This window comes from Dipodomys merriami, unplaced genomic scaffold (assembly GCF_024711535.1).
Source record: "Dipodomys merriami isolate MVZ:Mamm:240054 unplaced genomic scaffold, mDipMer1.0.p SCAF_48, whole genome shotgun sequence".
Taxonomy (NCBI): Eukaryota; Metazoa; Chordata; class Mammalia; order Rodentia; family Heteromyidae; genus Dipodomys; species Dipodomys merriami.
Genome location: NW_027206046.1, coordinates 12103891 through 12129158, shown reverse-complemented (window position 1 = coordinate 12129158; position 25268 = coordinate 12103891). Strand labels below are relative to the sequence as shown.

The 25268-nt window shown below is 44.5% G+C and overlaps 1 protein-coding gene across 2 annotated transcripts in view; it reads left to right on the top strand.

Annotated features, from left to right (window-relative positions):
- The window catches only part of Usp8 (ubiquitin specific peptidase 8), a 49500-nt gene that overhangs the window by 21269 nt on the left and 2963 nt on the right, over positions 1 to 25268 (top strand). The window contains exons 6-17 of one of the 2 annotated variants that reach the window (XM_069995424.1): positions 453 to 495; positions 2635 to 2779; positions 5204 to 5366; positions 8547 to 8691; positions 9699 to 9904; positions 12690 to 13268; positions 17047 to 17127; positions 17427 to 17689; positions 20109 to 20321; positions 21416 to 21626; positions 23932 to 24168; positions 24722 to 24864. In XM_069995424.1, the coding sequence (XP_069851525.1) occupies positions 453 to 495; positions 2635 to 2779; positions 5204 to 5366; positions 8547 to 8691; positions 9699 to 9904; positions 12690 to 13268; positions 17047 to 17127; positions 17427 to 17689; positions 20109 to 20321; positions 21416 to 21626; positions 23932 to 24168; positions 24722 to 24864 (2429 nt within the window). The remainder of the gene's footprint in view (positions 1 to 452; positions 496 to 2634; positions 2780 to 5203; positions 5367 to 8546; positions 8692 to 9698; positions 9905 to 12689; positions 13269 to 17046; positions 17128 to 17426; positions 17690 to 20108; positions 20322 to 21415; positions 21627 to 23931; positions 24169 to 24721; positions 24865 to 25268) is intronic. The other variant, XM_069995425.1, reaches the window with a different exon arrangement.

Genomic DNA, 25268 nt, shown 5'->3' with positions numbered 1-25268 from the left:
ATCATGTCTTTTATGATTTTAGTTAATAGATGCCAGTAGGATTTGGTTTCCCATCTATAAAAGATTGTATTACCCTATGTTGTCTAGGTTAGAAAATACAAATTACATAAGTGTTACTTAATTTTCCTTTAATTATATAGAATAGTGGGTAGTTAGAAATTGTTTGCTTGTAAAAAGCACTCTCTAATTAAATATTAAAGTTTCTGTAATAATTGACTTTAAATTGTTTTGGCATTTAATTAAGGAAAAATTTGAGGGAAGGTACTGTGATTCCAATATGGTTCTAGTTTTTTTTTTAGTTGTTTTCTACTGCCAAAGACTCTGGTAATGCTAGTATTATTCAGCTGTATTTTCATAAAATGTCATTACTTGGCATATCACATTTCAATTAAATAAAATTGAACTTTTGATTTCTATGGGAATTGAAACCTTTTTTTTTTCCTATGAACTAGATCAATGGTGAAAAGAATGAAAAGAGTGAAACAGTGGAAAAAGGTAAGTGTATACAGAAAGAACACGTCCTCTGTGCTCTTGAGACATTTTTACCAGGAGAGACTTGGGATTTTTCATTGTGAGATTCTTAGCATTGTGTATATTATCTAAGTATACCTTATCCCTTTTCCTACAGTATACAATTATATCAAAAATGCCTTAGCTTCTAGATTTATTTGCTAAGGGGTATATTTTATTCATTATGTGCAGTTGACTTGCTTTCTTGCCTGGATGCCATGTAGCATAGGAGTAAAAGCATGGGCTCTCCAAAATCAGATTGCCTGGGTGGAATACAGTGGGGTCTTGGCCTTGTTACTTAACCTCAGCTTCCTCCTCTGGAAAGTGGGGATAATTACAGAACCTGCCTCATAGGGTTATTGTGAAGATTGAGACTGCTCATTCACAGTAAACTCTTAAGTCATAGTAAACTTAAGTATTTGCTGTTAATACTTGTAAGTCTAGGTTGTAATATTAATTATTTAAGAAGTATCACTATCATCATTCCCCCCCAAAACCTTCAATAATTGGGGTTATTTGGATTATTATAAAGAGTATTTTTATAAGGAGTATACTTTGATCCACTAGAGTTTTCCCTCTCATATTTACGTCCTTAAATACATTTTCTGCTGGGAGTTTTGTCAGTTGTTTTTAGAATAAACCAAGTGAGGTACCTTCTTGGAAACAGTTGTTGATTTATTCTAAAACCAATTTTGAACTTTTTTGTTGTTGTTATTGGTCCTAGGGCCTGAACTCTGGGCCTAGGCACTGTCCCTCAGCTCTTTAGCTCAAGGCTAGTGCTCTACCACAGCGCCACTTCTGGCTTTTTCTGCTTATGTGGTGCTGAGGAATTGAACTCAGGGCCTCATGCATGCAGGGCAAGCACTCTACCACTGAGCCACCTTCCCAGCCCCAGTTTTGAGCTATTTGTTCCCTTGTATCTCCTCATGCTTACATATTCTCTCATTTACAAGCTTTTGGCTGTGTAATCTTATCTGTTGTCAAAGAAGTCTGGTTGGTTAGAAAGGTGGTACAGCTGAGGTAAAAATAACAGGGAATCTTTTGTCAGATTGCCCTTCCCACACAAAGCAAATAGTTGCTGTAACTTCACTTCCTTTCTTTTTGTTAGATTTCTTGGAAAACAATAATCTTTGTTCCTTTCTGTGTGGGAGCTTTCTAATGAGCATCAAGCAGGGGGCTCAGTGGACTTGTTCTTAAAAGACTGTGTAGCCACTGGTTTAGGCCTGGAGAAGCCCAGGTTGGGGACTCTACTCTGAGAGCTTTATTTTACTTTCTTTTTAGCAGAATATTTTCATATGATACATGTATTAGTTCCTTTCTTTTTCTTTTTTTGGGTCCGGTCGTGGGGCCTGAACTCTGGGCCTGGGCGCTGTCCCTCAGCTCTTCAGCTCAAGGCTAGCGTTCTACCACTTGAGCCACTGTGCCACTTCCGGCTTTTTTTTCTTTTTGCTTATGTGGTGCTGAGGAAGCAAACCCAGGGCCTCATGCATGCAAGGCAAGCGCTCTACCACTGAGCCACCTTCCCAGCCCTTTTTTTTTTTATAGTAATAGAGCCAACACCAAATAGAGGTGGTAACTTCAGCAGCAGCTGTTGACTTTTGTGTACGTGGCACCTGCAGTGCTGAGCTACAGTGCGCCTAGCCCAGCTTTGACACTTAAATCTTCATAGGGCAACGAACAGGCTTCTTAATAAATTGAACACAAATTATATGTAATGTTAGTTTCAAGGATTATAAATGAGCCTGGTGTGGTGGCTCACACCTAAAATCCTAGATACTCAGGAGGCTGAGATCTGAGAATCACAGTTCAAAGCCAGCCCAGGCAGGAAAGTTCATGAGACTCTTCTCTCCAATGAACCACCAAAAAGCCTTAAATGGTACTGTCTCAACGTGGTAGAGCACTAACTTTGAGCACAAAAGCTCAGGGACAGCACCCAAGTCCTTAATTCAGCTCCGAGGAACTGCACAAAACAAAAGAAAAAAGATTGTAAATGGTGTGGTGGGATAGCAGGTGTCTGACGCCAAGTATACTTTGCTGTTGTAGAAGCTATAGTCCTGTGTGTGGGAAAGCCTGCACACAGGCCTGCGCCTTCTCATCACCCACGCTGACTCTCTCACTCCCAAGGGGCAATCACAGCAAAGGAGCTGTATACACTCATGATGGATGAAAACACCAGCCTGATTATAATGGATGCTCGAAGAACTCGGGACTACCAGCATTCCTGTATCTTAAATTCACTCAGTGTTCCGGAAGAAGCTATCAGTCCAGGGTAAGTCATTGTGTGATTAGATAATATGGCCTTTTTAAAAATTGATACGGGTTCTTTCTATGTTGCCCACACTGGCCTCAAACTTTCATTCTTCTTGCCACAGCAAGAAAAATGATGGGATTGTTGACACATGTGACCATGCCTGGCTGTTTTTGTATTTTATTATATAAATGGAATCATACAACCTGTGGTCTTTTTATGGCTAGCCTCTCATACAGTTTTGAGAGTCCTTTCCATTATTTTGTGTACTTGAGGTTTGTTTATTCTCATTACTATGTGGTGGTGTTGTAGTCTGTGAACACAGCATAATTTCCTGATTTTTAGACTTGGTTGTTAACATATTAGATATGATGTTGTTTTCCCGTGGGTATAAGGATATATGTTTTCTTTTTTTTTTTTTTTCCCCGGGTCCAGTCGTAGGGCCTGAACTCTGGGCCTGGGTGCTGTCCCTCAGCTCTTCAGCTCAAGGCTAGCGCTTTACCACTTGAGCCACAGCGCCACTTCCGGCTTTTTTCTTTTTGCTTATGTGGTGCTGAGGAATGGAACCCAGGGCCTCATGCATGCAAGGCAAGCGCTCTACCACTAAGCCACCTAAGAATATATATTTTCTTAAAGTTACCTAAAAGATTAAGATTATTTTAAACTGAGTAAATTAACTGTTAAATTATACTAATATATTAAAGTACAGGACAGAGCAGATTTATACCAAATTGTCCAGGTGACACAAGACTAGAAATTGGGAAATACTGGTTGATAGGATTGTTTTCTAAAGGGTGTTCATCCTGAAACCAGTATTCAGACAAACATATCTGGAGTTGGAAATGATCCCTAAGACTATCATATTTCACTTTTTTGTCATTCTTTGTAGCTCAAGCATCTTGATCTCTGTCAAGAAGGAAAATATGGGACAGCATTTTATATTACTTTTTTTTCTTTTTTAATCCAAATCATTTAGATCTGCTTGCATATAAAAGTTTCACTAGTCCTGCTCAGCTTTCAGTATTATCAGTTAAGTATCAAATGCCTGCCTATGTTAAGTTCTTTGCCTGGGAATAGTGTACTTCTTGAGGAATGAATCTTTATTACTCATTGATTCACTTGGCCTACAAATATTTACTTAGGCTGAGTTATGCAGGGGCTAAATCAGTGAGCAAATAACAGTGTTGGCTCAGTGGCGCTTTTGTTTTCATAGGCAGACAGGGCAGGGTGACGTCAGAGAGCACTCTAGAGTATCCCCTGTGTGTAGGGCAGGAAGCCTCATAGAGTTACTAGCAACTCAGGAGAAGATAAGGGAGAATAATCATAGAGCTGGGCATTGCTGGCTCACATCTGTAATCCTAGCTACTCAGGAGGCTGAGATCTGAGGATTGCGATTCAAAGCCAGCTTGGGCATGAAAGTCCATGACACTCTTATCTCCAGTAAACCACCAGAAAACAGGAAATGGTGCTGTGGCTCAAGTGGCAGAGCACTCTCCTTGAGCTGAAGAGCTGAGGGACAGCGCCCAGGCCCAGAGTTCAAGTCCCATGACCAAAAAAAAAAAAAAAAAAAAAAGATGAAAAGATTAGCCTGCTTTGATGTAGAGTTGGTATTATTCAGAGTTGGTACCATCAGCAGCCTCGTAGCTAAGAGCATAGATGTGAGCCAGATCGCCTGCGCTTTGGCCAGCTGTAACTGGAGCAGTGTCACTGTGCCTTAGTTTCCTCCTTGGTATGTGAAGTGGGGGATAATGATAGCCCGTCAGGACTGATTACTGAGGGGAAGGCACCTCACACAGTGTCTGGCACCAGTCAGCTGCCATGCGTCTATGAAAGACACATTATGCAGTGTGTATTGATTGTGTGTGTAAGTAAGTGGAAATCTGAGTGATGTTACCCCAGCTGTTTACATTTGGACCTGGATGACTTCCTTTGTTTTTCTGCTTTGGCTTCTCTCCCCTCCCCTTTCTTAAAGGAGTCAGAATTGTGAGCCCATTTCTTTCAGTTGCAAACCATTTTTCAGCCTGCAGTAGCAAAAGTGTTGAATGTTTAGCCATTCGTTATCATAATACGCAGTTCGACTTGATAAAATATTCTACTTAAGGTTTGCTCTGTCAGACAGGCACTGGTGGCTCACGCCTGTAATCCTAGCTACTCAGGAAGCTCAGATCTGAGAATCACGATTCAAAGCCAGCTTGGACAGGAAAGGCGTCAGACTCTTCTCTCAATTAACCACCAGAAAACCGGAAGTGGCACCGTGGCTCCAGTGGTAGAGCACTTTCCTTGAGCTGAAGAGCTGAGGGACAGTGCCCAGGCCCAGAGTTCAAGCCCCATGACTATCAATAAAAGTTTGCTGTGGCATGGTACAGACTATAAAACAAACTCAGTGTCTTATATTCATATACTAGGATCTTTTGTCAACTCTATACAAATATGAATACATTTCAGAGTCACTGCTAGTCGGATTGAAGCAAACCTCCCGGATGATTCAAAGGACACATGGATGAAAAGGGGAAATGTGGATTATGTGGTACTTCTTGACTGGTTTAGTTCTGCAAAAGATTTACAGCTTGGAACAACTTTACGGAGTCTGAAAGATGCACTTTTCAAGGTTAGCAAGTTTCCTTGTTAGTTTACTGTTACTGCACCCCTTCTCTGGTTGTTGAGAAGTCATAGTGAGTCACTTTTCTTAAAAAAAGATCCATCATGCTTTGATTAAAGAATTTTTTTTTGTTTTTGTTTTTTGGTGCCAGTACTGTCACAAAAATGTACTGGGGGCTTGAACTCTGGGCAAGTTTGTTCTTTGTCTATCTCTCTCTCTTTCTGCTTATAGCTAGAGCTCTACCATTTGAGCCACACCTTTAGTTCCTAATTGTAGAATTTCTTAAATTTCAGATTAAAAAAAATTAGTTTCAGCCGGGCACTGGTGGCTCACGCCTGTAATCCTAACTACTCAGGAGGCTGAGATCTGAGGATCATGGTTCAAAGCCAGTCCAGGCAGAAAAAGTCCATGAAACTCTTTTTTTTTTTTTTTTTTTTTTTTGTTTGGGTCCGGTCATGGGGCCTGAACTCTGGGCCTGGGCACTGTCCCTCAGCTCTTCAGCTCAAGGCTAGCACACTCTACCACTTGAGCCACAGCGCTACTTCTGGCTTTTTTTTTCTTTGCTTATGTGGGCTGAGGAATCGAACCCAGGGCCTCATGCATGCAAGGCAAGTGCTGTACCACTGAGCCACCTTCCCAGCCCCCCATGAAACTCTTATCGCCAATAAAACACTCAGAAAACTGGAAGTGATGGTCTGCCTCAAGTGGTAGAGCAATAACCTTGGAAGAGCTGAAGGACAGCACCCAGGCCCAGAGTTCAAACTCCACAACCGACAAAAAAAAGTTTCAAATCAAGCTGGGTACCAGTGGCTCATGCCTATAATCCTAGCCACTCAGGAGACAGGTCTGGAGGACTGGAGTCCAAAGTCAGCCTGAGGAGAAGAGGCTGTGAGACTCTCATCCCAAAAAGGCCAACTGGAGGGGCTGGGAAGGTGGCTCAGTGGTAGAGCGCTTGCCTTGCATGCATGAGGCCCTGGGTTCAATTCCTCAGCACCACATAAGTAAAAGAAAAAAGCCGGAAGTGGTGCTGTGGCTCAAGTGGTAGAGCGCTAGCCTTGAGCTGAAGAGCGAGGGACAGCGCCCAGGCCCAGAGTTCAGGCCCCACGACTGGACCCAAAAAAAAAAAAAGGCCAGCTGGAGGACATGGTTCTCATGGTAGAGTGCAGGCTGAGCAACCATGTGGAATGCCCTAGATTCTACGCTGATCAAAAGTATACATGTGTACATTAAGAGTAAACTCCTAGAATCAGCATTGGCATTTTCTTTTTTATTATCTTGATGCCAAACCAAGATGTTCTAGAGGAAGATTGGAAGATGGTTCATTTAACTATAAAAGATACCATAAAGCCAGGCACGGTGGCACCCAACTGTGACTGTAACCCCTGGGAGGTCAGTGCAGGAGGATTATGAGTTTGAGGCCAGCTACATAACAACACTGTCCGCAAAAACAAACCCAAACAAACAAAATATGAATAACGTAAAAAGAAAATACTTTGTGGTAAAATAGGTGATGAAGCTCTGATTTCCCTATATCTACTGTTGAATAAGAAAATAGAGCCGGGCGCTGGTGGCTCACGCCTGTAATCCTAGCTACTCAGGAGGCTGAGATCTGAGCATCACGAGTCCAAACCAGCACTGGCAGGAAAGTCCCGTGAGACTCTTATCTCAAATAAACCACTAGAAAACTGGAAGTAACGCTTTGGTCAAGCGGTAGAGTGCTCACCTTGAGCTGAAGAGCTGAGGGACAGCGCCCAAGCCCAGAGTTCAAGCCCCATGACCAGTCCCCCCTCCACCACCCCCCCAAAAAATAAAATAGCCAGCAACTCTAGGAATTGGGCAACAGATTAGGTTAAGTCATCGAGCAATATAAATGGCTAGTAAGCATGGGAAAAGATGTTTAACCTCATGAAGGGAGAAATTCTGGTTAAAATAAGAAACTGTCCTATGTCCCCCAATTTGGTAAAAATACAAACATTTATACTAAGCATTGTTATAAACTGTTGGTTGAGTAAAATTGGCTTGCCTTTTTTCAAACAGCATTTTGGTGTAACCTTCAAACTTTTAAACCCAGCAACTCTATTCCTAGGAAATTACTCAAAACAAATACACAAGTGTTTATTTTTAAATGATCACCTTAAAGATGAACAGTGCACACTCAAATCTTTTAAAATGTTCTTGTCAGTACTTCCGCTTCTGGAGTTTCCCTGAGAGAGGTGATTAGATGTGTATGTGTGTGTGTGTGCAGAAACATTATTGGTGTGCTAAAATAGAGTGGGTCAGCCAGTCAATGGTGGCTCATATCTGTAAACCCAGATGCTCAGAAGGCTGAGATCTGAGGATCTCAGTTTGAAGCCAGCCTGGACAGAAAAGTCTGAGAGATTTTTATCTCAGGTTAACCATCAGAAAACCAGAAGTGGTGCTGTGGCTCAAAATGATGGAGTGCTAGCCTTGAGCAAACATGTTCAGGGACAAGGTCCAGGTCCTGACAAGCCCTACAGCCAATAAATAAATAAATACATAACCATTGGCCCAAAGTAGAGTAGTCCTTATAAGTGACAATACAGCTATTTATTAATAAAAGATGTCCATATGAAAGAAAAGCAGCATCCTAAGGGTTGCATTGCTTTAATAAAAATAAAGTCCACAACAGAAGTGTGTGTCTAGATTGAAAATTTCCTAAGAATCAAACTACAGAATGTTACATAATAATAAGCTACAAGGGTCTGGGAAGGTGGCTCAGTGGTCGAGTGCTTGCCAAGCATACATGAGACCCTGGGTTCGATTCCTTAGTACCACATAAGCAGAAAAAGCCAGAAGTGGAGCTGTGGCTCAAGTGGTAGAGCTCTAGCTTGAGCTGAAGAGCTGAGGGACAGCGCCCAGGCCCAGAGTTCAGGTCCCACGACCAGCAAAAAAAGCTACAAAATGTTAAGTGATATTTCTGAGTGGTGAGGGAATTTTCACTTCATGTTTTGTTTTCTGATTTTTCCCCCTAAGGACCATGAATCATTTGTGTAGTTTCTGTCTTTTTAAAATAGTACAAAAAGCTCTTAAAAACATCATCTACATCTATTATCTACTGTTAAATCTTACATTTATTTGTCCTGTTTGCATCATGTAGAAAATGAGTCTTGTCTTGAAGGGAAGAGTTTTGAGACTGAAACAGTAAAAACGTAATTCCCTATTTTCCAGTGGGAAAGTAAAAGTGTCCTGCGCAGCGAGCCTCTGGTTTTAGAGGGAGGCTATGAAAACTGGCTCCTTTGCTATCCCCAGTACACAACGAATGCCAAGGTCACTCCACCCCCACGAGGCAAGCATGAAGAGGTGTCTATCTCATGTATGTATGTGAACATTTTTGTTTAAAATTGCTTCAGTAAAATAGAAAATATATTATGTTTCCATGGTTATATTCTTTTTTTGGGGGGGGGTCCGGTTGTGGGGCCTGAACTCTGGGCCTGGGTGCTGCCCCTCAGCTCTTCAGCTCAAGGCTAGCGCTCTACCTCTTGAGCCACAGCGCCACTTCCGGCTTTTTTCTTTTTGCTTATGTGGTGCTGAGGAATCGATCCCAGGGCCTCATGCATGCAAGGCAAGTACTCTACCCCTGAGCCACCTTCCCAGCCCCCATGGCTATATTCTTAATCGTATATGTCAGTGTTTGTTCTGCTGCCATTTGCTTTCAGGCAGTAAAACAAAACAAAAACCAAATAGCTCACATCTGTAATTCTAGCTTTTCAGGATGCTGAGATCTGAGGATAACAGTTCCAAGGCAGCTCTGGCAGGAAAGTCTATGAGACTCTTCCCCACCCACCAGTCTTCCTCTGTTGTTGGGCTTGATCTCAGGGCCTGAGTACTATCCCTGAGCTTTTTCACTCAAAACTAGTGATCTACCACTTTTTGTGCCACAGCTTCACTTCCAGTTTTCTTTTGGTTAACTGGGGATAAGAGTCTGGTGGACTTCCCTACCTGGGCTGGTTTTGAACCATGATCCTCAGATCTTGAGTAGCTAGGATTACAAGCATGAGCTACCTGCGCCCAGCCAGTGATGCTCTTATCTCCAGTTAACTACCAAAAAGCAAGAGGTGGAGCTGTGGCTCAAGAGGTAGAACATGAGCCTTGAGCACATATGCTCAGGGACAGCACTCAGGGCCCTTGAGTTCAGTCCCCATGCCCAGCATATACAAAATACAGGCATTCCAGAAGTCTGTGTTTTCTTTAAGGTTGTTAATGATTTTTATTTCATTTAGTTTAAGTTTAACTATTCCATGTAACATGCATGAAAAATATAAGTATTATTTATGGAAGTTACTGTTCTTTCAAAAATGTTATTCTCTTTGGGAATTTTAGTGGATTTTACTTACCCCTCACTGGAAGAACCGGCTCCCTCCAGACCTCCTGGCCATGTTGCTCCTCCTGTGGAAGTAAATGACAAGGTCACCTTGATAACTGTCCCTGAGGAGAGGAGGAGAGCGCCCGCCAAACCAATCGCTGCTTCCAAAGCGGATGTTTCACCTCTCATTCAGCCAGGGCCCATTATCAAGAACATTCCACAGGTACTGTTTGGATGTCCTTAAGTATATAGTATAGAAATGAAGTTGTTTATATAAGAAAAGCATCTTGTCATCTTTATTTATAGAAATGAAGTTGTTTATATAAGAAAAGCATCTTGTCATCTTTATTTTCTTTTGTTTTTTTTTTTGTTTTGTTTTGTTTTTGGGTCCGGTCGTGGGGCCTGAACTCTGGGCCTGGGCGCTGTCCCTCAGCTCTTCAGCTCAAGGCTAGCGCTCTACCACTTGAGCCACAGCGCCACTTCCGGCTTTTTTCTTTTTGCGTATGTGGTGCTGAGGAATCGAACCCAGGGCCTCTGGCATGCAAGGCAAGCGCTCTACCACTGAGCCACCTTCCCAGCCCGTCATCTTTATTTTCACAACAAAGTTTTTTATTATTATCCATCCCCAGGACTACAGCTACATTAGACTAGACAGTGGTGAACATTTCAAACAGGGCTGCTAACCATTTCCCACAAACAGTGCCAATAACATTTTGTGTTTCCACAGTGGACTGGAACACCTCTGTGGAATCTTTCTTGTACTTTGACAAGTAGTACAATTGTCCCCAGTAGCTGCTGGGGACTGGTCCAGACGTCCCGAGGATGACAAAATTAGCAGATGTTCAGGTCCTAGAATTTATCCACCTCTTCCCTAGGCTTTAAATCATCTCCAGGTTCTTGGTAATGTGGTGTAAGTGCTATTCAATAGTTGCTATGCTATGTTGCTGAGAGAAGAAGAGGCCTCTGACAATGTATACGCCATGTAAAGCATTTTCAGCATGGAACCCTGGATTTGGAGGGCCGACCACTTTCTCAGATAGTTTGGGTTTTATATGAAAGATATTTTAGTTTTCAAATGATTTGTTTTATTTGATTTTGACATTTTAAGAATTTAAGGTTTTTAAGTAATAACAAGTTAAGAAATTACAGCTTTTTCTCATTAGATTACTTTTGAAGAAAGATTAATTTCCCTTTCCTATATATTCTCCAGTAAGATTTTTTAAGCATTCATTTCTCATTCTTTCCCAAGATATGTTTAAACAGTATTTTTTCATTAGAAGTGGATATTGATTCGTAGGGCAGGCTCTGAATAGAAAACTTAATCGGGTATGATAGTGTGCACCTGTAATCCCAGAATTCAGGAGGTAGAGTCAGGAGTCCAGCCTAGGCTATAGTGCAAGACACTGTCTCAAAATAGAAAACAAGCCAGATATTGGTGGTTCACACCTATAATGTTTAAAAATGATGACTCTGGTTGCAGGATGGAGAAGTTGGAGGCTGTTTTGTAGTCTGGTGGGCGGGGGGTTGATTGGCAGATTGGCAGGTGGGAGCACAGATAGAGGTATCGCTGTGTGGAGGAAGACGGTCAGGCTGCAGAAGGGTTTGCGAGGAACATTCACAAAACTCTTCTGGGTTTAGTTTGTGTAGCGAAAATTGGAGAGTGGTTGCATTTAGAAGGTAAGGACTGTAGCCAGGCACTAGTGGCTCACACCTATAACCCCAGCTACTCGGAGGGCTGAAACCTGAAGATCTTAAATTCAAAGTTCAGGCGTAAAAGCCTGAGAGACTATTAGCCAGAAGTAGAGATGTGGTTCAAGTAGTAATATGTCAGCCTTCAGTGAAGAAGCTAGTACGCAAGAGGGCAAGCTCTGAGTTCAGGCTCCAGTTCCAACACAGACAGACAGACAGACAGACACACACACACACACACACACACACACACACACACACACACGGGGCTGGGACTGTAGCTTAGTGGTAGAGTGCTTCCCTACCCACACACATACACACACACACACACACACACACACGGGGCTGGGACTGTAGCTTAGTGGTAGAGTGCTTGCCTACCACACATACACACACACACATGGGGCTGGGACTGTAGCTTAGTGGTAGAGTGCTTGCCTACCCCCCCCCCCACACACACACACGGCTGGGACTGTAGCTTAGTGGTAGAGTGCTTGCCTACCACACATGAAGCCCTGGGAACAACTCAGAACCACATAAACAGAAAAAGCCAAAAGTAGCACTGTGGCTCAAGTGGTAGAATGTTAGCCTTGAGCAAAAGAAGCTCAGGGACAGTGCAAGGCCCTGAGTTCAAGCCCCAGGACTGGCAAATAATAATAATGGCAAATAATAATAATAATAATAAGCATGTTTGTGGGAGGAGATTACAGTTTTGAGATCTATGTGTGACCCTCACATGAAGCTAATGGTCCAAGAGGAATTCGCTGTGCCATGTCTGGGCTTTTTTTTTTTTTTTTTTTTTTTGTCGGTCGTGGGCTTGAACTCTGGGCCTGAGTGCTGTCCCTCAGCTCTTCAGCTCAAGGCGAGCGCTCTACCACTTGAGCTACAGCGCCACTTCCGGTTTTCTGGTGGTTTATTGGAGATAGGAGTTTCACGGTCTCTCCTGCCCGGGCTGGCTTTGAACCGCGATCCTCAGATCTCAGCCTCCTGAGTAGCTAGGATTACAGGCGTGAGTCACCAGCGCCCGGCAAACATTTGGAAGAAATTTCTTTTTTTTTTTTTTGGTCGGTCGTGGGGCTTGAACTCTGGGCTTGGGCGCTGTCCCTGCGCTCTTCAGCTCAAGGGGAGTGCTCTACCGCTTGAGCCACAGTGCCACTTCCTGTCTGGGCTTTTTGTTCTAGCATGAATTGAAAATGTAACTGAGGTTATAGTTCTGAATCTGGTCATGTTTTGCCACTTGGTGGATGAGGCCAGCCGAAACAACACAAAGCAATAAAAACAAACACAAACGGCATGTTTTGCTCGTTCTGTTTCTTTAGATTGATCGTACTAAAAAACCCACAGTGAAGTTGCCTGAAGATCATAGAATAAAACCTGAAAGTACAGGTCCTGAGCTGTCTCCTCAGAATGGAAAAGTTCTTCCCGATCGATCCACCAAACCCACATTACCCCCCGTGACCGCCATGTTAACAGATGAAGAGAAAGCCCGCATCCATGCAGAAACTGCTCTTCTAATGGAGAAAAACAAGCAGGAAAAAGAACTTCGGGAAAGGCAGCAAGAGGAACAGAAAGAGAAGCTAATGCGGGAAGAGCAAGAGCAGAAAGCCAGACAGAAACAAGAAGCTCGAGAAAATGAAACCACAGAAAGCGAGCCGAAAGCCAAGGAGGAAGAGGAGAGGAGAGACGGTGAGCAGGCCAGGAAGGAAGGCAAGGAGCCCTCAGTGAAGAGGGGCAGAGAACTAACAGGAATGAAAAGACAGAGTAGAAGTGAGCACGAAATGTCTGATTCCAAGATACCTATGGAAGGAGAGAAAAGGTGTCCAACTCCGGAAATGCAGAAAAAGTCAACAGGAGATGTGTCTCCTCTAGCTGTATCGGGAGATACCAATGCAGGCAAGGTAAGCAGAAGCAAGCAGAGACAGAGTGTGTGTAGAGGTGATACTGTGGCATCCCACAAATGGGCTGCCATTCTGAGTAGTTAGTTGCTGGAAGGGATAGATTGTCCTCCACCCCCATTTTCTTACCACTTTCTTTGGAGCCAGTTGACTACATTTTGGGATTGTGTCAGTGACCCTTTGCTTTCTACATTTCCCTTCTTGCTCTGAGTTCAAACCCCAAAACCACCTCTCCAAAATACATAGACGAATGGAAAAGAGGACCCAGAAATAAGCCTACAGCCATCTGATTCTTAGCAAAAGTACACACTGGAGAACAAACAGCCTGTTAAACAAATGGTGCTGCAAAGTGGACAGCCACTTATAGAAGACTGACACTAGATGTCTGTCTCAGAACCTTACAAAAGTCAATTTGAAATGGATCACATGGGCCTTCGTGAAGGGTTGGAGACAGTTCAGTCCACCCCAGGGCCATATGAAGCCTGTCCCCTCCGCAAGGGGATAAAGTGCAAATGTGTTTCTCATTGGCTGTCCACAGCCTGTAGCCTGCATTGATCATTTGTTGTAGGTGATGCTGTGAATGTCCAAACAGCCCTTGGAAGGAAATACAGTTCCCCTTTTTTCTTCTCAATGTAAACATGAAACTGAAACTACTGGAAGAAGACATATGTAACACACTTGAAGACAAAGACACAGGCAGCGGCTCTCTGAAGTGTCACATGGCAGCTGTGTGTCTGGGGTGCCATGCCACTCTGTGTAATTGAAGCCCCTGGCCTGCTCTTTTCCTTGGGCATCTTGGCTCTTTGGGTGTGCTGTGCTGACATAAACATTTTAGGATCTTTTTTTTTTTTGTTCTAGTTGTGGGGCCTGAACTCTGGGCCTGGGCACTGTCCCTCAGCTCTTCAGCTCAAGGCTAGCGCTCTACCAATTGAGCCACAGCGCCACTTCTGGCTTTTTTCTTTTTGCTTATGTGGTGCTGAGGAATCGAACCCAGGGCCTCATGCATGCAAGGCAAGCGCTCTACCACTGAGCCACCTTCCCAGCCCCAGGATCTTTTTTTTCTCTATTTATATGAAGAATGTTACAGAGATGCAGCTGAAGATTGCACTGAAATCTGTAGATCATTCTTAGAAATATATCCACTTCACAATATGACTTCCGATGCATGAAAATGTGAGGTCCTTCCACATTCTAGTTTCTTCTTCATTCTCTTTACCATTTTATGTTTTTCATTGTAGAGGCCTTTAAGTTCATTCCTAGGACCTTTCTGTTTTTGTGGCACTGGGGATTGAACTCAGCATCTTGTGCTTGCTTGACCGTGAGCTACCAGTATCATGCCCCCTGGCATTTTTGTTTTAGTTGCTTTTCAGGTAATGTATCGTAGTTTTCTTTTTGCCTGTGGAAAGTTTGCTTTGGTCCTCTATCTTCCTCCTCGTACCTCCTGAGTAGCTAGCATAGAACATTGATGCTATTGAGATGGGTCTCACTTACCTCTTTGCCCAAACTGGCCCTGAACCCTGAGCCTTCTGAGTAGCTGGGATTATAGGTGTGAAGCATCACATCGAGCAGTTTTCTTATTTTTGAGGCTGTTGGGAATGAGATTGTTTTTGTGGTTTCTTGCAATGTTCTTTATGGGTATATAAGAAAGTAGCTAAAGCCAGGCGCCAGTGACTCATGCCTGTAATCCTAACTACTCAGGAGGCTGAGATCTAAGGATTGCGGTTTAAAGCAATAAACCACAATCTCTGATAAACCACTAGAAAACCGGAAGTGGCGCTGTGGCTCAAGTGGTAGAGCGCTTGCCTTGAGCTAAAGAACTGACAGCGCCCAGACCCAGCATTCAAGCCCCGTGACCGACAAAAAAAAAAAGAGAGAGCAGCCAAGCTGGGTACAAGGGCTCACAATAGAGATTGGGAAGATGGAGGCAACTGGAGTCTAGCCCCAGAAAAAAGCCAGTGAATCCCATGTCAATCAGTGTTGTGTGTTCAGGGGTAGAAAAGGTTGGCGCCTGAGAGTATCTCCTCAGGGCCTGGCATGGTAGGGGCGGAGGTAAAGAGCACTGACATCTGCACTGCTTGCCCCAGAGCTCCGTGGTCGCCTCAGGAGTACATTACCCTGTGGTGGGAAAAGGGCTCCCACAACGGTGTTCCACCTGACAGTCGGGAGGTACCCCAGAAGCCGAGCAGTCTTCTGGTCTGGCCTTGGACTGGGCCACCATCTTCTGAGGCTCCCAGGCTAGGCTCACTGCCCGACTGCACTCTCCCTCCCAGGCTGCTTCGCCTGACTGTACTGTACAATCCCAGCACAGTGGCAGGTCTCAGGCTCCCAGAATTGTTCCTTGTTGCCAAGTTCCCAGAGTAGCTCAGTTTTGGACAGTAGACTGCCTTCATGTTGGAGCCCAGCTATGGCTCTGGGAAGTGGAGAATGGCAAAATAGATTTCTTTTCCAGTGCTGGTCTGTCTGCTCTAGAGATCCTTGTCACACCTGAACTCTACAGTGTGGACTTCCAGCTTGGCTCCCAACTAGTCTGTGGTCACCACAGTTGTCTGATTACCTTGTGGCAAGGGAATCAGGTGGCAGCCACCCCTGCCCCGGGCTAGAGAAGGGGCTGAGGCTTTGCCACATCCCGATGAACGATGAACGTTCATCACTCTCCTCCTGGAATGCAGTCTGTCAATTGTTACCCTGATTCTTCTCGTTCTTAGTTGCAGAGGAAGCTTCTGTTTTCTGTCTTACTCCATAAGTCCTGCCTTTTCACTTTGAACACTAAATACTTTTTTTTAGTGCCATTCCTAGAGCTTGAACCCAAAGCCTGTCCCTGACCTCTTACTGCTCAAAGCCAGCACTCTAGCCCTTGAGCCACAGCTCTACTTCCAGCTTTTTTGGTGATTAATTGGAGATAAGAGCCACACAGACTTTCCTGCCCAGGCTGGCTTCAGTCTTGATCCTCAGATCCCATGCTCCTGAGTAGCTACGATTATAGGTGTGACCCACCAGTGCCTGGCTAAATACATATTCAAAAACAGCAGAATTCACAAGTTCTTATGCTTCAGGCATGTTTCTGAAATTGCCAATTCATATTAATGCTACCCTTATCTAGGACATTTCTAGTATGAAAAGTAATAGCTCCTGCTAGCTGGACACCTGACTGTGGGCCTGCTGCTCAGAGAGCTAACACAAGAGAGATCACTTGAACACGTAAGTTGAAGACTACTAGGCTATATAGCTAGACCTCATCTCTAAACAAAACAATATACTACACCCAGAAGTGGAGAAATTAAGCCTGTATACCAAAGCTAACTGTATAAGAGAATTAGAACTTGTAAACACTTGGATTTAAGATACAATTTAAACATTATTCACCAAGTACTTACTATATGCATATATTTTCCAAACTTTATAATAGTACTCAGCTTACAGTTGAGCTGAGGGTAGAGGTTGTTTGCCTGAAAGTGCATTAACTTCTAGAGCACCAAGACTAGTTTCATCTCACTGAGCTAGAGGCAGGCTGAGAACCTAGAGCATTCATGCTGCAGACTCATTTACTCTTAAGTACACAAACGCCTGGCTTTGGGCTGTCTGTCCCACGTTGGGAAAAGTTGAGATTGATTCCTTGTATGCTCCTTTCGGTACGTTTCTTCCCTTTGTGCCTCTTGAGTAGTATGGAGGACAGCAAGGGAAGGCTTTTTGAATGTTCAGTGTAGGTACATATTTGTATATGTGAAATTTTAATAGAGGGGAAAATCGATTTTTTTTTTCCTTCTCCCCCTTCCCAAACTAGGCGCAGCGTGAGCCCTTGACAAGAGCGCGGAGCGAGGAAATGGGGAGGATCGTGCCTGGGCTGCCTTCAGGCTGGGCCAAGGTAAGGCCAGAGTCCTCCGGAGCGCTTCACGCTGGAGCGCACAGCACCGCTCCTCACGAGCACCGTGGCTGTGTGCTCTCCACTGCCAGCAGCCTGCCGCTGTCATTTCCCGGCAAGTGGAGGGCAGCAGCTATCACCATTTTCCTCAGATTCTCTCGTCTCCACATAAGTGTGTGACTCACATGTGCAGGGTCCTAATCCCCAGCCTCCCCAGTGTCACAGTGAATTGGGAGAATACTTTGGAAGGTTTGTCTCTAGTGCCCTCTGGGTGTTTGACCTGTCTTTTCTTCTTGTCTCAGTTTCTCGACCCAATCACAGGGACCTTCCGCTACTACCACTCACCCACCAACACCGTTCACATGTATCCACCGGAGATGGCCCCTTCCTCTGCTCCTCCCTCCACCCCCCCAACGCACAAAGCCAAGCCCCAGGTCCCCGCCGAGCGCGACCGGGAACCCTCCAAGCTGAAGCGCTCCTACTCCTCCCCGGACATCACCCAGGCCATTCAAGAGGAGGAGAAGAGGAAGCCAGCAGTGACCCCAGCAGTGAATCGGGAAAACAAGTCAGTTCTGCTAAAGCCCCAAAACTGTGGGAATGTGCTGAGTATAAGACCCCACCTAACATTCCACTGTGTTCAGAGCAGATCAGAAAACCCTGTGGGGGACTGGGAAGGTGGCTCAGTGGTAGAGTGCTTGCCTTGCCTGCATGAGGCCCTGGGTTCGATTCCCCAGCACCACATAAGCAGAAAAGCCAGAAGTGGTGCTGTGGCTCAAGTGGTAGAACACTAACCTTGAGCTGACGAGCTGAGGGACAGCACCTAGGCCCAGAGTTCAGGCCCCACGACCGGCAAACAAAAAAAAACAAAAAACCTGTGGGAGTCATTGTGACCATTGTGATGTACCACAGAGAAAAACATAAGAAAATGGCCTTGATTTTTCTCCCTGAGACTAACAGTATGCCAGAGGATTATGTGCCAAGGATGTGAGAGATTGTCATCAGCCAAGGATGTGAGAGCAAAATTTTCCTGTAGCATTAGAGTAATATGTATTACTAGTAGCCGGGCGCTGGTGGCTCACGCCTGTAATCCTAGCTACTCAGGAGGCTGAGATCTGAGGATCACGGTTCAAAGCCAGCCCGGGCAGGAGAGACCATGAGACTCCTATCTCCAATAAACCACCAGAAAACCAGAAGTGGCGCTGTAGCTCAAGTGGTAGAGCGCTCGCCTTGAGCTGAAGAGCTGAGGGACAGCGCCCAGGCCCAGAGTTCAAGCCCCACGGCTGACAAAAAAAAAAAAAAAATGTATTACTAGTGTCCTTGATTGCATGCCTGCCGTTCGGTTCAGTAGGTTTATTTACATTTCTCAAAGTAGCATCTCCTAGAGATAGATCCTCAGCTTTTAACTACTTTGTTTGGGATGATTCAACAGACTTGATAGGTTGGCAGACTACTAGGCTAAGGCTCGAGTCAGCTATAGTAAGTCATCTGGAGGTGGTTTCAAGTACACAGGAGATGTGCACTAGCTACATACACACTTCCATTTCATCATAGGGCTTGTTTCCTTACATATTGGCCTAAACCAGGCCCTGGTGGCTCACACCTGTAATCCTAGCTACTCAAAAGGCTGAGATCTCTGAGGATCGTGGTTCAAAGCCAGCCCAAGTAGGAAACTCCATGATACTCTAGCTCCAATTAAGTACCAGAAAACTGGAAGTGGAACTGTGGCTCAGAGATTGCACCCAGGCCCTGAGTTCAAGCCTCAGGACCAATAAAAGGGGAAAAAAATGGCCTATCGCAGAAGTCTACACTACAGATGGCAATATTTATGGTTTTTCCATTTATTATGCACTTCATTAATAGGTATTTCCAAGTAGGCTGTCCTTAGACACGAAAAAGTAACACATTCCAACATAGTTGGTATTTTCTTCCTAAGAACTTACCAGGTAGACATGTATTTGAAAGAACCAAAATTCTGTTCATAGAGCTATGGATGTTAGAAATTGCAGTGACTGGTGAGATTTTAATTTCCTTTTGAATCATTATTACATTACTAATTTGAGCGGTATTGTCAAGACTGTCAAGTATAATTTTTAATGTGAATTCAAAAGTGAAGAGAGCACATGAAAAGTACTTGAAACTAGTTTGCTCTGATCTCCATATGACCTCAAGGGCTAGAAGCAAGAAGAGAAAAAGATCTGTCCATTAAGAAAGTCCTAGTGCCAGGGCAGTTCTGGGTCCCCGTGTCCCAGCCTGCTCTGGGAAATGGCTCTGTGCCCGACACATGGCGCTCTGAGCTATTGTTCAGCATGGCTCATCACTGTTTTGGAATGTGTTTGGTGCAACTAGAAATTGAATTTTATTTTATTTTTTTGGGTCCGGTTGTGGGGCCTGAACTCTGGGCCTGGGCACTGTCCCTCAGCTCTTCAGCTCAAGGCTAGCGCTCTACCACTTGAGCCACAATGCCACTTCCGGCTTTTTTCTTTTTGCTCATGTGGTGCTGAGGAATCAAACCCAGGGCCTCAGGCATGCAAGGCAAGCGCTCTACCACTGAGCCACCTCCCCAGCCCCTAGAAATTGAATTTTACTTCAAATTGGACTAGCCCATCTGAAGCTTAGGATCAGCTTAGACAACAGGCATTTGTACGCAGATCACCTGTGCCTCCTTTTCTATGTGGTCTGCCACAGCGATGAGTATTTTTGGTGGTGGCGACGTTCAAATATGTAATAATGCCAACTTCCTTGAAGTCTTTGAAAACTCCTAGTTCGTGAAAAGCTAGAGACTCTTAGGCCGCCTATAGAACCAGGGGCTTTATGTGTTGTCAAGGGAGGACCACAGGATGCAGCCAGGGCTAGCCTCATTACCCGATGTCTGCCCTGCCCTGGTGAGTTAATGTGCCTGCAGAAGAGCCACTAGAGTCTGCTGCCATTTGTAGTACAGAGCTCAGTTTTATAGACTTTTAAGACTCATACCTTCTCTTTATTAGGCCAACATGCTACCCCAAAGCTGAGATCTCGAGGCTTTCTGCCTCTCAGATTCGGAACCTCAACCCTGTGTTTGGAGGATCTGGGCCAGCTCTTACTGGACTTCGTAATTTAGGAAATACTTGTTATATGAACTCTATATTGCAGTGCCTCTGTAACGCCCCCCACTTGGCTGATTATTTCAACAGAAACTGTTACCAGGACGATATTAACAGGTAAATACATGTCTTTTGCAGTGTATGGTTCAAAGGATAATGTCTCTATGTTTACTGTTTCAGTCCATTTTGTGTTATATGACAAAGTACCTGAGGCTAATTGATAAAAACCAGACATTTTATTTCCTCATAGTTCTGGAGACAGGAAGCCCAAGGTAAAGGTGCCGAGGTCTGGGCAGGGCCTTGCTTCACCCTCATACAGCAGGAGAAGGGCACGAGAGGACAGACTCCTCAGGCCTTTCCTGAGGGCACCTCCCTCATTCATGAGGTTAGCCATGTGGCCTAGTCACTTCTTAGCATACTTTTTTTTTTTTTTTCCTGTTGTGGGGCTTGAACTCAGGGCCTGAGCACTGTCCTTGAGCTTTGTGCTCAAGGCTAATACCCTACCACTTTGAGCCATAGCTCCACTTCCAGATTTTGGGTTGATAATTGGAGATGAGTCTAACAGCTTTTCCTGTCTGGGCTGGCTTCAAATCACGATCCTCAGATTTCAGTCTCGTGAGTAGCTAGGATTACTGGTGTACCAGTTCCTTAGTGCGTACTCTTAGTGCTGTCAAATAGGCAACACTGAATGTAGAAGGGACACATTCATGCCATAGCTAGCACTTTGGCACTCGGATCCAGAGAAGTGACATTAGAAGACTTTCCTAATGTGGAAAAGCCACGTGCCAGTGGCTCATCTCACCAACTCCTCAGGCTAAAACCCAGAGGAGCCGTTTGAAGTCAGTGTGGACAGACAAGTCTGCAAGATTCCACCTCCAGCAAAACAGCAGGCTAGTGGCATGGCCCAGGTGGTGTAGGGTGCCTGTAGTAAACACAAGGCCCCGAGTTCTAATTCCATTACCACTGAACATTTAAAAGGACAATTTAAAAAAATTTAAAGATAATTCCCGTAGTAGAAGACAGGCAGTCTGTTAAGAGGAATAGGGCTTGTGGCCAAAGTAAAGCACATTGGAAGACTATAAACAAAGACTGTAATAAATCTGTGAGTATTTTAGTGTAGGAATACAGTATGTGAATAATGTAAGGTTGGCATCAGCCAACTGTACTGTAGTTTTTCAGCTTTTTCTTTATTGCTGTGTGTGTTTGCACAGGTCAAATCTGTTGGGGCACAAAGGTGAAGTGGCAGAAGAATTTGGAATAATCATGAAGGCATTGTGGACAGGGCAGTACAGATACATCAGCCCAAGAGACTTCAAAGCCACCATTGGGAAGATCAACGATCAGTTTGCGGGGTACAGCCAGCAAGATTCACAAGAGCTGCTCCTCTTCCTCATGGACGGCCTCCATGAAGACCTGAATAAAGTAAGATTCTCGCTCTTCCCAGTCACAAAGGCAGCCTTGCCCAGTAATGCAATACAGAATCCAGGGGTGACTGTCCAGTGGTCATTTATTCTAATACACTTGAGTGTACTGGACAGGGCATGGCTTATACTGAAAAAACTCCTGATGAATGTAACGCAGGTTGAACACCCTGTTTTGAAATTCTTGTAGACCAGAAATATTTAGGATTTCAGGTTTGGGGGGAGTTTGGAATAGTTACGTATATGTAACTATATTTTGCATTGCAACTGCAGTCTAAACAGAAAACTCACTTGTTTCATATAATATTGCGTATATATACACACATGTATAAGGTATATACACACATATGTATAATGCACATACACATATATGTACACACATATACATATATACTTGTATATATACCTTAGACACATGTTAGGTAGTATTTTTTAATGTACATAACAAAATAATTTTTACTTCCTGATGTGTAATTTCCACTTGAGGCATTGTGTTGGGCAGTTAAACAGTTGAGGGTTTTTGGTGCTGCTGATGAATTCTTGTTCCCAATGGTGCTCTACCACTTGAGCCACTCTGGTCTTTCATTTCAAAAAGTTTTAGATTTTGGAGCATTTTGGATTTTTCACATTAAAGGTTCTTGATTAAATGGTCACAGAATTGCTGAGTAATTTGCACCTGCTAAAATAGTTGTTGAGAAATTATTTCTTGTGAGCAATGTGAAAGTAAAAAATCATGAACATGGGTCACAATAACCTGAACCTGTTTGTTGTGTAATTATATATTACTGCATATTTTTACTACATAGTATAGTGTGTTCTTTTTGTGCATGATATTTCTTTCTTTCTTCTTCTTTTTTTTGATCCAGTTGTGGGCCTGAACTCTTGGCCTGGGCGCTGTCCCTCAGCTCTTCAGCTCAAGGCTAGCGCTCTACCACTTCAGCCACAGCACCACTTCCGGCATTTTCTTTTTGCTTATGTGGTGCTGAGGAATCGAACCCAGGGCCTCAGGCATGCAAGGCAAGCGCTCTACCACTGAGCCATCTTCCCAGCCCCATGCGTGGTTTTTCTTGAAACACGCAATTCTACAAATAAGCTTCTCCATTTGTGTAGCTTCTTTTTTTTTTTTCCTGATTCTGGGGCTTGACCTCAGAGCCTGGATGCTGTCCTTGAGTTTGTTTTTTTGCTCAAAGCTAGTGCTCTACCACTTTGAGCCACAGTGCTATTTCCAGCATTTTAGAATTTTTTTTTTTTTTTTTTTTTTTTTTGGTCAGTCGTGGGGCCTGAGCTCTGGGCTTGGGCACTGTCCCTCAGTGGTAGACTAGAGCTCTACCACTTGAACCACAGCGCCACTTCTGACATTTTCTGCTTATGTGGTGCTGAGAAATCGAACCCAGGGCCTCAGGTATGCAAGGCAAGCGCTCTACCACTGAGCCACCTTCCCAACCCTTTGTGTAGCTTCTTAACTACCACACTGTCCTATCTTTCTCAGGTATCTTTGCAATCACCATTCTTTTTCTGTGTCCTTAATTATCAATGTAGTTGTACAGAGTACAGTTTTTTTGTCTTGTTTTGTTTTTGTTGGTTGTGGGGCCTGAACTCTGGGCCTGGGCACTGTCCCTCAGCTCTTTAGCTGTTGACTAGTGATCTACCTCTTGAACCTCAGCCCCACTTCTGGATTTTTCTGCTTATGTGGTACTGAGGAATCGAACCCAGGGCCTCATGCATGCAAGGCAAGCACCCTACCACTGTGCCTCCTTTTCAGCCCCTCCCTTTTTTTTTTTTTTTTTTTTTTTTTGCCAGTCCTGGCACTTGAACTCAGGGCCTAGTTACTATCCCTGAGCTTCTTTTGCTCAAGGTTAGCGCTTTACCACTTGAGCCACAGTGCCACGTCTGGCTTTTTCTGTTTATGTGGTACTGAGGAATCAAACCCAGGGTTTTATGCATGCTAGGCAAGCACTCTGGCACTAAGCGATATTCCCAGCCCCTAGTTATCATTCTTAACACTGAACATACGTACAAATGTCAAGTGCACACTGGGCAGTCATGGTGCGCCCCTGTTATCCCAGTGCTTGGGAGGCTAGGGAGGCTAGCACAATCATTCAAAGCCATAAAAAACGAGCTGGGGAAGTGGCACTGTGGCTCAAGTGGTAGCATGCTAGCCTCAAGCTGAAGAGCTCAGGGACAGCGCCCAGGCCCAGAGTTCAGGCCCCATGACCGACAAAAATAAATACATACGTACATAAATAAATATTGCCGCCTTTTAGGTATTAACATAGCATTTTAAATCTTATTTCTATTATTTCTAGGCTGACAATCGGAAGAGGTATAAAGAAGAAAATAATGATCATCTTGATGACTTCAAAGCCGCAGAACATGCGTGGCAGAAACACAAGCAGCTCAACGAGTCCATTATCGTTACGCTTTTTCAGGGTCAGTTCAAGTCCACAGTACAGTGCCTCACCTGCCACAAGAAGTCGAGGACGTTTGAGGCCTTTATGTATCTGTCTCTACCGCTCGCATCCACGAGTAAATGTACATTACAGGTGAGTTTAAGACGGAGAAAAAGTAACTTAGATAAAAATGCTATTTATGCTAAGTACCAGTAGCTCACACCTGTAATCCCAGCTGCTCAGGAGGCTTAGATCTAAGGATCATGGTTCAAAGCCAGCCAGGGCAGGAAAATTTGTGAAGCTCTTATCTCCAGTTATCCACCAAAAAGCCAAAAGTCGAGCTGTGGCTTTAGTTGGTGGAGCATAACCATTGAGCAAAAAAGCTCAAGGTCTGGGTGCTCGCCCAGACCCCCAGTTCCAGTCGCTGTTTTATGCTGACTTTAACTTAGTCTATGTTTTGTGTTTGGGCTTTAGCTGGGGATGGCAGTGGGTGGTTTGGGCACACAGGGTGTGGTTGCAGTAACTTAGCTTCCTCCAGGGCCCAGGCTCTCCCCACTCCAGCTCTCTTCTGCTTGGGCACTGGTGCTCTGTCACTGGTGAGGCTTCATGCGTTCTGCAGCCTGCAGCCAGCTTCTTGTGCGAGGTGCCGCTCCCTGACACAGGGTGGAGGCTGAATTGCCCACGTCTGCTACGTGTTTTTCCCCAGGATTGCCTTAGGTTATTTTCCAAAGAAGAAAAACTCACCGACAACAACCGATTTTACTGCAGTCACTGCAGAGCCCGGAGGGACTCCCTGAAGAAGATTGAAATCTGGAAGCTGCCACCGGTGCTTTTAGTGCATCTGAAACGGTAAGGGCGCGCACCGCGCAGGAGCATCGCTCTGCAGGAGCACAAGTCTTGTGGCACTGCAGCTACCATGACACCAAGAGCCACGGGCAGGGAGGCGATCAGAGCAGGAAAGAGAAGGGAGAGGGAGAGCAGAGGGACGCTGCCAATGTCTCAGCTCACTCCATCAGAGATAGAAAAGCTTTATGTAATCACATCCGGTGACATGCATAAAGTGCTACACAATATAATCTAATACAGATAAAGTTTAACATTCAAGCCATGCCTGTAATCCTAGCTACTCAGAGACTGAGATCTGAGGATTGCTGTTCAAAGTCAGCCCGGGCAGGAAAGTCCATGAGACTCTTACCTCCAATAAACCACTAGAAAACCGGAAGTGGTGCTGTGGCTCAAGTGGTAGAGCACTC